General features: G+C 45.6%; 1 protein-coding gene across 2 annotated transcripts in view; it reads right to left on the reverse strand.

Annotated features, from left to right (window-relative positions):
- The window catches only part of sik2b (salt-inducible kinase 2b), a 42812-nt gene that overhangs the window by 14864 nt on the left and 9985 nt on the right, over window positions 1-17963 (reverse strand). For both annotated transcript variants that reach the window (XM_048265784.1, XM_048265785.1), the window contains exons 4-9: window positions 12117-12278; window positions 7812-7936; window positions 6572-6695; window positions 993-1213; window positions 462-614; window positions 78-221 (exon numbers count right to left, since the gene is read on the reverse strand). In XM_048265784.1, coding sequence (XP_048121741.1) covers window positions 78-221; window positions 462-614; window positions 993-1213; window positions 6572-6695; window positions 7812-7936; window positions 12117-12278 — 929 coding nt within the window. The remainder of the gene's footprint in view (window positions 1-77; window positions 222-461; window positions 615-992; window positions 1214-6571; window positions 6696-7811; window positions 7937-12116; window positions 12279-17963) is intronic.

Here is a 17963-nt window from a genome sequence, read left to right on the forward strand (position 1 = left end):
GCGCTTGTACCCTTGAATGTATACTGTGTATGATGCCTGTGTTCTGTGCTCCAGTGTGTGTTGGTAGTTTCACTTACTTTGGGTGTCGCCACATCCTCCTCCATGAGGCTGTGCTCAGTTGTGGGGGATTGTGGGATAGAGAAGGAGTCTGCGGAGGACTGAGGGAGAACTGGAGAGCGAAGCAGACGCATGCCCACCTGAGCCGCACCTCCACTACTCGCCTGTAGAGGGGGTTGAGAAGAGGGGATGATGTGATGGTGGAGAAAGACAGAGAGGAGAGAGACAGACAGACAGAGAGAAAAAGTTTATTTTCAGTCCTTTCTGATCTTCACACTCGGACAGACACGGTGGCAGAAGAGGTCGTCATGACGCACAGTCCTGCCGTGCGGTCTAAAAAAATGAGCACTTTCAGGTGCTCAGGGTGAGTGTGAATGTGCGGTGGTCTCTAATGAGGCGGTTACCTTGGCGACGGTCTGCTCAGCTACGGTGCTGGGGCGCCGCTGGCGTGCGTCGAGTCGCTGCTCAACGGGGAAACTGCAGCGGTGGGCCTTCAGACGCTCCACCAGCAGGTAGTAGATAGCAGCAAAGTGGTTATAACTCTTATTCTGGAGAGACTGCAGGGGGAGAGAGAGGGAGGAGAGAGAGAAGGTCTATAGACTTGTACTGAGGCTGTGCATGATCTTTAACACATGCACACACAAAAACACACACTCCCTCTCTCTTTCTCTCTCAAACACACACACCTTTAAGGTCTTGTGCTGGTATATGCCGAGGCTGGGCATGAGTCAGAGCATGCACCTACACACACACACACACACACACCTCTAAGGTCTTGTGCTGGTCTATGCCAAGGCTGTGCATGAGTCGGAGCATGCACCTGCACCTAAACACACACACACACACACACACTCACCTCTAAGGTCTTGTGCTGGTCTATGCCGAGGCTGTGCATGAGTCAGAGCATGCACCCACACACACACACCCACACTCACCTCTAAGGTCTTGTGTTGGTCTATGCCGAGGCTGTGCATGAGTCGGAGCACCTGTTCGCTGTACTCGCCCACCCCGGCCTCCCTCTCTGTCGCCTGCTGGTAGAGAACGGGTCGCTGCACTGGCACGTCCAACGCCATCCAGCGGTGCTCTTTAATCTGGGCCACGGACAGCCGTTTGGACGGGTCCAGAACCAGCATGCGCCGAATAAGGTGCTCACACTCTGTGTGGATTCAGCAGAACACACACACACACACACAAAGTTATGTGCATGAAACCTGTGTCATCGTGTGTGTGTGTGTGTGTGTGTGTGTGTGTATATACTCAGCATTTGCACACACGGTGGTTGTGGTTGGAGTGAGTGAGTGTGTGCGACTGGGTATCAGAGGATGGGTTTGTATAAATTCAGGGATTAAAGTGAAAAAAAAAATCGTTTGACTGAACTTTTTACAGGCCATAAGTCATACGTTGTTCATATCTACCTATAGAGATAGGACCCCTTTTGCGGTCGCGACCTATTGGTTTTTAATGTACAAAAAGATGCAAAAAGCGAAGTAAAGGGAGTATTCGCCTTATTCACACGGCGGCCATTGTTTAAACCAAAACGAGGCTACAGGGTACATTTAATTTACTATATAATTAATGCCACCTACAGGTGAATGCATAGAACATAACAATCCTATGGTTTGTGTACCCTGTAGCCTCGTTTTAGCCGCCAATGGCCGCCATGTGAATAAGGCGAATTGAGAGTGCTGATTAGCCATTGCTGTTCTTTTCTACTGCAGCATATTGTAGAAAGGCTTTAACTTACACTGTTATTTAATTACTTCAGGCCAAAAGTGTTTAAAGGGGAGATTTTTTTTTCTTGTTAATATGCAATTCAACACCAAATAAAATCTATAAAATCAAGTTTGCAAGACTTCACATTTTCTCATCAAAGTAATGAATCAGAACATTCTAGATATTGTTCATATTTCCATTTGTTGCCTCATCCGCATTTAATGAAAACATGGTCATTTTGAGTTTTACAGACAACTCAGTTTTCCAATGAGCAGCAATACTGTGTGTGCTCATGCAGGAGGTCTGCGCATTTGATAACGACAATCTGGAGAGGGCGCTTTTGCAATGTGCAACAGATTGTATAAGGTTGACAAGAGGTTGCGATATGGTGAGGGACAGGTCGTGTTGCGCTATGAAAGAACATGCGTAGCTTACTTTCTGAAGCAAAACGGTCAGCCATAGATAAACGTGAGCCTACCTCTGTCGTGGTGGCTAGTTGCCCCAGGTAGGGAAGATGTCCTGAAGTGCACGAACGTTAACCTTATGGCGGTCTTCTGATGGTCTTCTGATTGTTGCCTTGCTAAAACGTTTTCCTATTGCATCCATAAACAATTTTCTTGCAGCAAACCGCGCAAAAGCAAACCCCTGGCACTTTAATTTCTTTACACCATGGCTTTGTTAGTTCTCCCCGCTTTCCAACAGCCCCCATCTCCATTTATTTTTAACTTTTGACACCTGTGCCTTCCTTTAGCAACAACGCATCCATGACAGCTAGTGGCCTTGCCAAATAGACGACACAAATCATGACGCTTATTATGCGAGGTTCTGGTAGGCCTACTGGTTATGGTTTTGTGCTATAAATTAATAATAGCAAAGTTTTAAGTTGACTATTTTAATTGCATGGTTATTTTTTGTCAACATACACTCACAACCTACTGTCGTTAAAAGTGAGGCCTAAGCAAAATAGGCTACAAGGCTGTCTGTGCGTCACAAACACGACTGACCCTCTTACTCAACAGTTCGCGATGATGACAATATTATTATTATTTTTTTTATGTTAACACGCTCAGTCAAAACCTTCCGTCGCAAATTGTGAAAAACATTGTTGTACATGTCATAACAGACGGGATAATAAATTGCATAGGCAACGGTTTATATTGCGTCGCTTTACACATAATGTTAGTTGCATTGATTAAAAACTGTAACAATAATAGTACATCGGGTGGCATAGCAGGCTATCTGTTCAAGTCGTAGGTGACACCCAAAATGAATGACCTCCCCTGACAAGAGTTCGCAATAGTAAGAAGTTGTCTACATTGATGCACGGAAAGAACACAGCCTACGCTTCTTCGAATTCGCACATAGAGCTCACAATATCATATCCAAAAAAGTTAAACGGATTGGGCAACCTCATTAGCTGTCTCGATTGTGTCACTATAATCCAACTTTTAGACCGTCCTCCAGAAGTGTTCTTTTAAACGTCCCAGGCCAATGAGACAAGCGTGTAGCTACAACATAAACAAAGCGAAACTCATGGCTCACGGATCTTCTTGAGCGGTCACTGATTGAGACACAGAAAGTTCTCAAGAACACTATTAGGTCTTTAAACATTTACCATCACACACATTAATTCATCGGACCTAATATTTGTAGTTGCCTTAAAAAAAGGAAAAGAAAAGGTGATAGAACCCCCCCCCTATTTTTTTTCTCACCGGATCTGCATTGATCTCAAATATGACATTTCTAAAACATTGACGGAAATCCGTCGTACGACGGGGAACTGTAATCCTTGTATAAGTGTGTGCATGTGTGTTTGTAAGAGTGTAAATGTGTGTGCTGGTGAATGTGTGTGTGTGTGTGTATGGGTAAGTGTGTGTATGATTGGTTGTGTGTGTTAGTATTTATGGGTAAGTGCGTGTGTGTATGTGTGTATGTGTGTGTTCTGATATAAACAGTGTAGCAGATGACACACAGGGAGAGTGGTGACAGTATGTACCGTGCACAGAGCCTGAAGAACACTCTGTCTGAGCTTCTAAACACACACACACACACACATACACACACACACACACACACACAGCTGCCTGACTGCACCCCAAGTGTTACAGCCTCTGCTGGACACATGCTAAGCAAAACAGATTAGCTCACAGGAGGAACATGAGGCACACAGACACACACACACACGCACACACACACACACTTGCTGGTCCAATGGCCTGTTGTCCTTGAGCGATGACTGTTCAACCTCTTGGCTTCTCGTTAACAGCTGAATGAGGATGACGTCAACAGCAGTGGGTCTTAAAACAGATTCAACAGTTCCCTCTCCCTTTCTCTCTCTCTCTCTCTCTCTCTCTCTCTCTCTCACGCTACCTCTTTATTTCCCTTCTTCCCTCTCTTTCTCCCTTTCTCTCTCTCCCTTATGCTACCTCTTTCTTTCCCTTCTTCCCTCTCTCTTAGACCCCTCCCACCTCCATGTGTCTGAGAGAGAAGAGGAAGAGACGAGGAGAGAAGAGGACAGGAGGAGAGGAGAGGACAGGAGAAGAGAGGAGAGGACAGAAGGAGAGGAGAGGAGGAGAGGACAGGAGGAGAGGAGAGGACAGGAGGAGAAGAGGAGAGGACAGAAGGAGAGGAGAGGAGAGGAGGAGAGAGGACAGGAGGAGAGAGGAGAGGAGAGGAGAAGAGGACAGAAGTAGAGAGGAGAGGAGAGGAGGAGAGAGGACAGGAGGAGAGAGGAGAGGACAGGAGGAGAAGAGGACAGGAGGAGAGAGGAGAGGACAGGAGGAGAAGAGGAGAGGACAGAAGGAGAGAGGAAAGGAGAGGAGGAGAGGACAGGAGGAGAGAGGAGAGGAGAGGATAGGAGGGAGAGAGGAGAGGAGGAGAGGACAGGAGGAGGAGAGGAGAGGGATAGGAGGAGAGAGAGGAGAGGAGGAGGACAGGAGGAGAGCGGAGAGGAGAGGATAGGAGGAGAGAGGAGAGAGGAGGATAGGAGGAGAGAGGAGAGGAGAGGATAGGAGGAGAGAGGAGAGGAGGAGAGAAGAGGATAGGAGGAGAGAGGAGAGGAGGAGAGGTGAGGATAGGAGGAGAGAGGAGAGGAGAGGACAGAAGAGAGGACAGACATGATGAGAGAAGAATGAGAAGAAAACTGGGGGAAGGGGATAGATGGGAAATGACCAGAGACGGTACGCCAGGGAAAAGAAATGTGTGTGTGTGTGTGTGTGTGTGTGTGTGTGTGTGTGTGTGTGTGTGTGTGTGTGGGGGATTGGGGGTTAGTGTAGGGTTACTCATACATTCTCCACATGGCCAAATTGTTTCAAGGTCCCTGAACAAAGCCTGTTATTGCTGCCCCCAGCCCTCCGGCCCCCCCTTTCCTGGCAGGGCTGGTGTGTGAGCGAGCCCAACACCCCCCCCCCCCCCCAAACAGACAAGGCCTGCCCGCCTGCTTACGTAAAGCACTTGAGCTCCAGTTAATCTGGGGCTGGGAGCAGAGCTGTCCACTGCTGCGCCCCCTCACAGTTAGCCCTGCAGAGGGACAGGACAACAAACTCTCACACACACTCACACACACACACACACACACACACACACACACACACACACACACACACACACACACACACACACACACTCTCTCTCTCTCTCTCTCTCTCTTTCCCTCCCTTATACACATACACTCCCTCACTCTCTCTCTCTCTCTCTGACACACAGAAACTCTCTTTCTCTCTTTTCTTTTTCTCGATGGGTCCAGAGAGAACGTTGGCTAGCTGCCAAAGACAAACGACACAAAACAAGGCTCACCTCCCTGATCTTTCTTTGCTCTCCTGACATTACTCCCTCTGTCTCTCTCCATCTCTCTCTCCCTAAAGATCCCTTTCTCTCTCTCGCTCCTCTCTTGTGAGGCCTGGGAGTGTTTACACACTCTGCTGTGGGTGTGTGTGTGTGTGTGTGTGTGTGTTTTGCACTCAGCTCCTCAGCTCATCTTCAATCAGCAATCAGCCGCCTTAATATGAGAGGGTATGATGTGTGTGTATGTCTGTGTTTATTTGATTGTAAGGGAGTTTATTTGTGTGAGAGAGAGTGAGTGTGTGTGTGTGTGTGTGTGTGTGTGTGTGTGTGTGTGAGTATGAGTCATACCAGAGAGACACAGAAAGGCATATATGGAAGTTTTCAACACTAACTGTCTAAATAACAAAGAAATTCAATTGAACTTCTACTCAAAATGTTTTGCTTTATATAAAACAATATTACTAAATAGCATTCCAAAGTAAAATGGGAAACAAGGGGAACTGTGCAGAACCCTTAGTGCTTATTATACAGATAACTAGATTACTAGAGAACTATGAATCCACATGACCTATGTGCCTACGAATGCACATTATACACATGCTCACTCTCTCTCTCTCACACACACACAAACAAACACACACACACACACACACACACACACACACACACACACACACACACACACACACACACCCTCCGTGCCAGGTCAGAAATGAGATTTCATTTTCACATGCAGCGTTGTGCTTTATTTTGTTTTCGTTTCTCCATTTTCTTCCTACTGTCCAGTTCCTGTGAATGTTCTGGCGACACAACGCATCATCAGTCACTGGCCTATAAAGCTCCTCTGAACTGAATTTAGAGAATTTAGAGGGAAAACAAGTGCAAGTGAGAGCGTGTGTGTGTGTGTATGTGTGTGTGTGTGTGTGAAAGAGAGAGAGACAAAGTGAGAGAGTGAAAGAGACAGAGAGACAGTGAGATGGAGACAATGAGAATGTGTGTTTGAGAAAGCTGTTCTTACCCTCGGTCATGAAGTAGGGGATTCGGAACCGGCCTTCCAGCACACGTTGCCTTAGCACGGGGAGAGAGGGGCCATCAAACGGAAGAGCACCACACACCAGCACGTACAGCACCACCCCCATACTCTACACAAACACAGAGGGACATAGAGAGTCAGGGCTGGGGGGGAAATCATTAGTATCCTACATATCTAGATCTGGATTTGGAGTCAAAAGGCGATCTAAAGCACACTGCACACACAGAGGGACGCAGGAGAGAGACCAGGAGAGGAAGAGAGGAACAGAGACAACGAGTCTGTTCCAGCCAATCACTGACGAGATGCGCACTTAGGAGAGTTTAAATTGCTGAGTTTAAATGGGAGAGGGAGTAGCAAAGCTCATCACTTAGAGCAGTGGTTTTCAAAGTGGGGGCCAGGGCCGCCAGGGAAAAGAAAGGAAAAATAAAAGCAACAAATAAATCCATTTGAAAAAATTAAAATATACCTATTACTATGAGGGTTGTTATACAATGCCATTATAATAATTTGTTGCATATCTGAACATTATATTTTCCATGATAATGACTGGGAATAATAATAGAGTGATAGCTCTCATATAGCAGAAAGCCCCAAATGCAATTTTTACACACTGTACGCTCCATCACGAAGTGCTTGTGGCTAAATTAATTATTAGGATTAGCTTAATGTATTTTTACGTTTGCCGTAGTATTGTCAATGGGTTTAATAAGGTCCTTGGCAAGAACCTAGTGGTATTTGGGGGGCCTTGTCGTGGAAAAGTTTGGGAACCCCTGGCTTAGAGTACCTTTAATTAAGTTAGCATACTTAGTGCCTCCTTAGGCGTGTGTTGAGGTATCAACGTTAGTGCTAATAATAAAGTAGTGTAATTAGATGGTGTCTGAGACTCACTAGTATCAGAGTAGTTAAGATCTTACTTGGCCTTCGCTAATATTAGCATACCTTAGCTTAGCTTAAGGCCTATAATGTAACGACTATAAAACTTGGCTTAAGTTAAGCTAACCTAGCTTAGATTCCTCTTGGTTGAATTTAACATCTTGTGGTAAGATCTCAGTTGTGTCAGCTTCAGGTATGATTAACATGATTAGTCTTGTGTCACCATGGTTTGTGATCATTTTGGGAGTGATGTTAGATGACTTGGATTGCATTAGTTAACAAGTGCTCCTCAGTCATAGCATGAGGTGCTATGGTAATGGTGCTGGCTAGCATGTGTTAGCATGTCTCCTACCCAGATGTCCAGCTGTGGTCCTTCATACTGCTGGCCTTCAAACACCTCTGGGGCAGCGTACGGGGGGCTGCCACACCATGTAGCCAAAAGTTCACCTGGCTGGAAGAAGTTCCCGAAGCCAAAATCTGCAAATAAAGTGAGAAATCATCAAGGACACACACACACAACTAACACGCACTTACTGTCATTAAACACACACACACACACATACATACAACTCACACACATACAATTACAGAGCCATTAAACATGTTCACAGCTCACAAATACAGTCATTCACAGTCAAACACACACTCACAGCTGAGTCATACCAACTGTCTTGTTGAGTATGGCACCCCCATGGATGCTATAGCCTCGGCAACCCTGAAGGGGGCGCCCCTGATGCTGTTGCTCTGCTCTGCACTGCACTTGTGTTTGCTGGACAGCACGTGCTCCTGCTCGCAAACACTACAGCCAAGGTCAGCAGGTCGCAAGTCCACCAGGAGAAAACAGGTGACAGTCCACGGCGGAGCTTTTCAACCCAAACAAAGCCCTCAGTATGTACCTCAGTATGGTCTAGTACAGGGGTCGGCAACCTTTTTTGCCTGGAGAGCCACTTTTACCGAATGTATTAATTTTTTTTATCTCAGAAGAGCCACATAAAGACGGTTACAAGAAAAAGTTTGGATATTTAAAGTACAGTTACTTTCATTCAACAGAGGATTTTTAAATACATTTTCTACTAGTTTTAAAAGTAATGTGCAAGTAACTTGAAATGTAAAGTGGAATGACAGAAGTATAGGCCCTAGGCTTCCCATGTAGGCTAAACACCACCCCCTATTTTCCCAGTGTCCTTTGGTATGCATCATAGTTACATCATAGTTCACAACACAACACTCAATTTTCATTGACATGTCATTGGCGAAATTGAACATTAGGCCTACCAGAGATTAGATTTGGTGATGGCCTTGGAGTCTGGCTGGCTCATATTCAGTGAGGTGAAGTTTCATGCAAGAATTGAGGTTGTCATCATTTGCAACTCACGCAAAACTGTCATATATCCATAACGCCAACTAAATACCATGGCATTGTGTTGGCGTTATGGATGTGACAGTTTTGCACGGAATTGCCCTTAAACGTGAGGGCAGGTTTGTCTTTATATTTTTCATATGTATGCAAATGGAATAGGGTTAACACAGCAATACTAACTCGTTGCAGTGTGCGATATATAACGGGCAGTTCATTTCGCGTTTTTAGAATCAGTCTTCGATAGAAACTTTCCCATTTCAGCCCGCTTGTGTTCACAAATAAAGCTGTGGTCGCTGACGCTTCTTTTGACATTTTCCTTATCTAGCCTACAGCAGCGCACACACATCAACAATAACAATTAAAGACAAGTGTTCTCGCTGACTGAAATGGAGGGAAATCGGTGATTTTGTTTGATATTGACATGGCAACGAACCGCAAATGTAACAATATTGTGCAGGCTACAGTTACGGAGTCAAGTGAGGTGGGAAGTTATATAAATTACTCAGATAGACCTACGAACTAAAATAAAATACATTTAAATTAAATACTCATTATTATTTTCAAAAGCTGAGCCGCATCAGAGGGATCAAAGAGCCGCATGCGGCTCCGGAGCCGTGGGTTGCCGACCCCTGGTCTAGTAGGACCCTGTACCTCAGTATAATCCCATACCTCAGTATAATCTCATAGGGCCTGTACTTCAGTATAATCCCATACCTCAGTATAATCCCATAGGGCCTGTACCTCAGTATATTCCCATAGGGCCTGTACCTCAGTATAATCCCATAGGGGACCCTGTACTTCAGTGGGATTCCTCCAGACACACACACAGAAGGTCTGGCATGATCGACAGCTGAGGAGTAAACATGGATCTGTGCGTGAACGTGTGTGTGTGTGCATGAATGTGTGTGTGTGTGTGTGACAATTTGAATGTTTATTTGTGTGTGCTTATATATGTTTGCATGTGTGTGAGAGAGTGTGTGTGTTTATGTGTGTGAGTCTGTGAGTGTATTTATGTGTGTTTGTGTGGCAGATGCACTGACAACAGACCTGGATCGCTTCCCTCAGATTAGAGGCAGGTCCATTACTGAGACGTAATCCCCCAAAATGCCCCAAAAGACTCCTCTCCGCCCCCTCATACACCCACACACCCACACACTGACCTGCAGATATGATCCCAGACTAAGAGTTTTACGTAATCTTGGACATCTGCATTCACACACAAACATGCACAAACACACACCCACACACAAATTCAAAGACACATAATAACACACGCATAAGTTTGATGGGGACGCAGGTGGCTCAGGCGTTTGCTGCCCGTGTTTGGTACACGGCCCCAGAGCCCCGACGCCAGCAGGGTGGTGAAGAGGAGGCAGAGCAGAGCGGAGAAGACCGGCTCTGAACGGGGGCCAATCTGCAATGCCAAAGATGGCGGAGCAGTGACCACAACTCCTGCCCTGTGAGCCAATCACCACACACACACACACACACACACACACACACACACACACACACAAATGATGTCCAGTCTGTGCCCATGCTGAAGAATCTGACCTCCCTAATCACATCCATAGTGGAAGCACAAAGGAATTCTACATATCTGACTTAAGACATTCCGCTATCTAGAAATCGAATGCTGGTCAGGTGTGCTAGGGTTGAACCTGCGTAACGAGATCAGAATCATTCTGGCAGTTGGGCAGGCCGTCGGGCAGCTAATGTGAGGAGGCCCTGACACAGTCAGGCAGGTAGTCGGGCACCTAACGTGAGCAGACCATGACAGGACCAAACTGAAGCAGAGGCAGCTGCCCATCTCAGACACACATAAAAAGAGCACATCCTCAAACTGCTGGCTGCTGCACATGAAAGGCACAGCCCCCTCTCTGGCCACTGCACGCACACACACACACACTGTACACACACACTATACACACACACACACGTGCTACGGTGACATTTCTTTGAGGGGCCCACACACCTTCTGAGGGCCAACTGCTCATTCCTTTGGTGTATTTGTGTGCGTGCGTGCGTGTGATGTGGTGTGTGTGTGTGTGTGCATGTGCGTGCGATGTGATGTGGTGTGTGTGCGGTGTGGTGTGGCGTAGTGTGTGTGTGTATATATAAACTAAAGTGGTGAGAGTGTGTGTTTTCCCTGCTGCTGTGCCCTGGACTGACTCCTCTCACAGACACAGGAAGTGTGTGATGGATGATTGTGATGATGTTAGAGCTCTGCTGCTTCAGGAGGTGGGTCAGGAGCTCATTGGCTACTCAGCCTGACAGACAGCCCGGAGGGCCAATGACAGGCAGAGGGAGGGGTTGTTTAGGTCTCCACTCAGCACAGGATGTTCCAGCTGCGCCCACAGCACACATACACACACACACAATCAAACCTATATAAACAGAGACGTGCATATATTACTCACACACACTGACACAATTCACACTCTAACTAGACACAGGCTGACAGAACAACAGTTATTGTGTGTGTGTGTGTGTGTGTGTGTGTGTGTGTGTGTGTGTGTGAGAGAGAGAGAGAGAGAGAGAGAAAGAGAGAGATGTGTGCTAGAATACACAGATTATGTCTTTTATCTGTTTGTCGTTGTTGGAATCTGTGGGCGGTGTCCCGTGAGTGTGTGTGTGTGTGTGTGTGTGTGTGTGTGTGTGTGTGTGTGTGTGTGTGTGTGTGTGTGTGTGTGTGTTTGTGTGTGTGTACGACTGCCTGTATGTGAATAGAACTAGAGAGTTCTGGTTTTATTTAATCATTGTAGACATGGAGATAAACTACATCTTGTATCAACTAAAAGAACCCTGAATTTCAACCTTTAACACACACACACACACACACACACACACAAAACATGATCCAACTTCTTGGGCTTAGCTAGTTGTGGTTTTGTATCCTGATCTTGCATGAGGTCATTTGTTTCAAGTGCCAAGTCATTAGAGGCCAAATGGATTACATGGGACTAGGACAGGGCTCACTCAGAACATCTGGGACACACACTCGTGTGATGGTGGGGCTTGTGTGTGTGTGTGTTTGTGTGGCCCTTGTGCATTCATTCCACTGGATGCTAGTACCAGGGTACCAGTGGCACAATATGCACACAGCTGCACATTCAATGGCACACACACACATACATACACACCCTTAAAAGTCGTGCCATACCATGCTCAGATACTAAAGAGGCTCAGGCACTTGAACAGCAAGCTCTTATTGACCTCGAAACATGTAGATGACACTTCTCACACACGTGCACACACACACACACGCACAGACACACACACACACACAGTGCCAACCTGCTATCTTGATGTTCATGTGGCCGTCTAGCAGCAGGTTTTCGGCCTTGAGGTCTCGGTGCACAACGCGGCGGTTGTGGCAGTACTCCACCGCCGACACGATCTGCCAGAACTTCCTTCGAGCTTCTGGCTCGCTCAGACGCCCGTGATTGGCCAGGTAGTCTAAGGGGAGGAACCAAGCAACAGGTCAGAGGTCAAACAGCCACAGCGTGATGTGAGCACTCACCCAGCCCTGCATGCGTGCGTGCGTGCGTACACACACACACACACACACAAACTCAATGATGTGATAAAAAACGACTCTACTTATATAACCAGTTATTAGTGTTGGGTGTGTAAAAAGATACAAGATGTAGTTTAATGATTTAAGAAAACCAGAACTCTCTAGTTCTATTCACATACAGGCAGTCGTACACACACACAAACACACACACACACACACACACACTCACGGGACACCGCCCACAGATTCCAACAACGACAAACAGATAAAAGACATAATCTGTGTATTCTAGCACACATCTCTCTCTTTCTCACTCTCTCTCTCTCTCTCTCTCTCTCTCTCACACAAACACACAACACACACACACATTCACACACACACAAAGATGATGTCACCATAACTACATCATCATCATCTAAAAATGCGTGTATCAAAATGCAACACCAACATCATTAACAATATCACAACACACTGGGATGAGGGTGGGAGTGTGTGTGTGTGTGTGTGTGTGTGTGTGATGTAGGTAGTCACAATAAAAATGAGTGTTCAGTGTTGTTTCACCCCTGGATGGTGTAATCATGTGGTCACCTCATCCTGGACTGCTGGGTCAGCCCTTGGCTTTGAGCCCACTCCCAACACACACACACCCACACACCCATCACTCACGCACACAATCACCCAACACACACACACACATTCCATTCCCACTACTGCCACCAACGCCCTGCCAGAGGTGTGTGTGTGTGTGTACTGTATGAGAGAGAGAGAGAGAGAGAGAGAGAGAGATGTTTGGATATGTGAGAATGTATCCATGCCATGTGTGTGTATGAATGCTTGAGTGTGAGCATGTGAAGTGTGAAAATGAAGTGAAAGAGTTTGTGGTCTCTCTCTCTCTCTCTCTCTCTCTCTCTCTCTCTCTCTCTCTCTCTCTCTCTCTCTCTCTCTCTCTCTCTCTCTCTCTCTCTCTCTCTCTCTCTCTCTCTCTCTCTCTCTCTCTCTCTCTCTCTCTCTCTCTCTCTCTCTCTCTCTCTCTCTCTGTGTGTGTGTGTGTGTGTGTGTGTGTGTGTGTGTGTGTGTGTGTGTGTGTGTGAATTTAGCCTAGCCATGGAGAACATTCTTCATAAACAACATGTTTACTCTCCTTACCCACAGCTTAACTCAACATGTCAAACATACCATTCAAATTCTAAACACACACACACACACACACTTCAAACCCACCAACATGTCTGTGCATATGCATGCACACCCACACATACACAAGCACACACACAGTGTAACAATCTCTCCATGATGGACAGAAAGACTGGTCAGTTTTCAGAAAGAAGAATGTCTGTCCTGACAAGTGTGTATGTGTGTGCATCTTGAAGGTGCGTTATTTATGTGTGTATGTGAATGTATGTTAGAAATCTTTGACGTATGTGCATATGAGAGGTAGTTGTTTGTGTGTGTCTGTGTGTTTGTGTGTGTGTGTGAGAGAAAGAGAGAGAAAGAGAGTGAGTGAGTGTATGTCTGTATGGAAAGTGTTTTCCCTTTGCTTCAGCATAAGGTCAGCAGGAATCCCAGAGATGACCTGCCCTAAACCACTGTGTGTGTGTGTGTGTGTGTGTGTGTGTGTGTGTGTGTGTGTGTGTGTGTGTGTTGTGTGGGTGTGTTGTGCTGCGTTGACGCCTTGAAGGGTGTGAGAGATGTTTCATTAGAGCTAGGCTGACCCTGCCTAACCAGAGAACACCAACTGGAACCTTATCTGGAACTCTAGGCTTTCAGAGGTTCTACAGGAACAGAACCAAGACAGAGGGAACCTCTGAGAGATCTCACAGGAACCACCTCACATCTCACAGAAACTCAGACAGAAGCATCCATTAGAGATCTCGCAGGAACCACTGCACATCTCACAAGAACTAAGACAGAAGCATCCATTAGAGATCTCGCAGGAACCACTGCACATCTCACAAGAACTAAGACAGAAGGATCCATTAGAGATCTCGCAGGAACTCAGACAGAGGGAAGCACTGGAGACGCAGCTGGAGTTTGGAACATTCAGGTGTTCCCAACACTCCCACTGGCACACACATAGCACTGATTCAATATACACTCGCATAATATTCACATATAACAGACATAACTCATCAGTCACACCAGCCCACAGCATGTTCCATCATGTTCTCTGCCTGCTGGACAGAACCACACACTGCGGACAGTTCAACTTTCAGTTCAACATAAAATTGGTCCTAACTTGACTTAACACACAAACAGTGCAGATAGAGCTGACACACACACACACACACACACACACACACACACACACACACACACACACACACACACACACACACACACACACACACACACAGAGCGATGCGCGGAAAATGTGTTAGTCTGGAGAGAGATAGGCATAGTGATTAGACGACAGGTGTTAGGTTCCCCTACGTTCCTGTGGTGCGTACACACAAGTCCTCTCACAGGTCCTCTTCCCTTCATGGCAGCTCGCTAATCAAAAAACACACTGCCCCTGGGAATGTAGCATCGACTTCTCAAGAGACAAACACCACACACACACACACACTCACACACAATAAACACCACACACATACACTTATTCAAAAACACATGCACAAAGACACACACACACTTACATGTATTTACCCTGAAAAACAGACACACACACTTATTCACTCACACACACATACCCCCCCACACACACAATAAATCAAGCAGAGAAGTACAGTATGTAATGCTACATGACGTGTATACATAGTTCTACACGCATACAATGTACACACACCCACACAAAAAGTACAAGCTAATTGCTCATGCATTAGTGAGCCATGTGGACTTTGCCTGTGGCTCTGTGACAGGGCCGTGCATGTGTGTGTGTGTGTGTGTTTGTGATGCGCTTGTTAACAGGATTTTTCAGAGCTCACTGGGAGTCCTCAGCTTGGCCTGACAGAGATGCTGTCCTCAATATCCTCCAGGAAGACTGCACACACACACACACACACACACACACACACACACACACACACACACACGCACGCGCACACACACAATTTCTCGCTGACAGCACACTAAGGGTGGGACAAAATAAGGATATGGCAAAATATCCTAAAAATATCCTAAATATCAATCAATATAAACTACTTCATGTATCCTCTATACAATACTCTACACAGTCAAATTATTTTGGTACTAAGCTAAAAACTTGTTTGTTTAAATTCAGTTCATACATTCATGAATGTATCGTAGATGAATCTTGTATTGTGTAATGTATTGAGTATTGCAGAATTACTGCATCATGATATTATCATTATTTATTGTGAGTAAAGTATCATGATGAAATCGATTAATGAGTTACTCTGTGACTCCCACCACTATACACACACAAACACACACACATCTGCAGTGGCGACATACACATGATGAAGCCTAGACACAGACACACGCACACGGACACACACGCACACAGACACACACTACTTCTACGGTCTAACAGTATTTGTAATGATCCAATGTTCCATGAATTGTGCTTGGATGTTGTGTTAGTGGGTGCCCATGTGTGTGTGTGGGTACCCATGTGTGTGTGTGGGGGGGTGCCTGTGTGTGTGTGTGTTTGTGCTAGTGATTGAGGTTATGGCTTTCTGTATCAGAAGCATGTTTGTGTAACTAACTCAGGTTAGTAGGACACCATTTTTACTCATGACCTGGGTAAACCACCACTGCAGCTTTTTAATCATTGATGTCTGTGAGGAGGGGCTTGGGCAATGTAATCATGATAGTCTAAAATCAGATTACAATATTTCATGGTGCTTGTTTGCAGTAACAATATAAACAACAATAGAAAAATAATACACTAACAGTTTATCGTAACTGCATGCGAGCATAGTATTGATTCTATATAGCATTATATGTATATTACCTTATACAATGGGCTATTCTACACTAGCATACATCATGGGGGTGAGTCTATATAGCACTAGCATATCTCATGGGGGTAAGTCTATATAGCATTAGCATATCTCTTGGGGGTGAGTCTATATAGCACTAGCATATCTCATGGGGGTGAGTCTATATAGCACTAGCATATCTCATGGGGGTGAGTCTATATAGCACTAGCATATCTCATGGGGGTGAGTCTATATAGCACTAGCATATCTCATGGGGGTGAGTCTATATAGCACTAGCATATCTCATGGGGGTAAGTCTATATAGCACTAGCATATACCTTTTCTTTTTTTTTTTTTCTTTTTCTTTTTCGCATGTCCAAATTTCCGTCAAGGATTCCCGGGACACTGAAAGACCGGGGTAAACGAAACTTGGTGGGCATGTAACCCCACATGGATAGCATGGAACCGTCGTTTTTCGTTTTGATCTGTAGCCCCCCCGCTGGACTGGACCCCCCGAAAGGAGGGTAGGGCAGACACAGTTTTCTGTGAATATCTTGAGAACCGTAGGGCCTAGTATGACCAATTTTTTCCATATGTTTGCCTCCAGGGGTCATGTTAACCCATTCCATGTGCACACATGTGCATAAACAGATACACACGCACACACATACATTCACAGTAATCATATGTGCGATGACACATACTCACACAGTAGACATATGTATGTGCGATGCATGCATATGCACAAACACACATATGCTAGACAAACACACAAGCACGCTTTACACACACACACATAAACATAAACGTGTGCGCTTTACATGCACACACAATTCAAGAATTTCTCAGAATTATGAACAGGCAAGATGGGGGTAGGGTTGTATAAAATGAATTTTACATGTGAAATCTATGAACTAATCATGTTTTGGTACTTGTTGTATAGCAGATACCAGTGAGAATTGAGTGTGGATAATGCAATTTAGTGAGACAGTTAGAATCATATAGGCCATTCAATGTGATTTATTTTTGTGGAAAAAATGTGCTGGACTGGGCGGCGGTCCTATTTTGTACCGCTCTGCGGTACATCTAGTTTTATATGTTATATGCACAATGGTGGCAGAAGGGAATCGTGTGTGTGTGTTTTTATGTGTACACGTACACACATGTTGCAGCTTATTACTCTGGCCAGCTGTGATGTTTACTGGACTCTGTGCCATCACACACACACACTTACAAGTTGGCCACTACTTAGAAGGATTGCGAATGCATTAGATTGGTCAATCCTGGTGAGGATGTTACTTGGACAAAAAGCAGATAAGGGGGGGACAGGCACAGACACAGGCGCACACACACACACACACACACACACACACACACACACACTGCAGTGGGAGCTGTGTGGTGTTAGTGTTAGCGGTCACTCAGACAGCAATCCTGCCTCTCTCCAAAATATGCATGGCCTACATTTCCCCATCATCCCAATCACACTCATACACACATACACACACACACACACACACACCTCCACATGATATCTCTCTCCCTCTCTCTCTCTCACACACACACACACACACAAACAATCTTTCAAATTATCTCAAACTCAAATCTACTGGCCCTCTCCCTTCTTTCTCTCTCTTCAACACCTCTCCCAAACTTTCTCCCATCTCCTGGGGATCAATAAAGTATCTATCTACACTCACACTCACACTCACACTCACACTCACACTCACACTCACACTC

Source organism: Alosa alosa, chromosome 16 (genome assembly GCF_017589495.1).
Source record: "Alosa alosa isolate M-15738 ecotype Scorff River chromosome 16, AALO_Geno_1.1, whole genome shotgun sequence".
NCBI classification, from domain to species: domain Eukaryota; kingdom Metazoa; phylum Chordata; class Actinopteri; order Clupeiformes; family Clupeidae; genus Alosa; species Alosa alosa.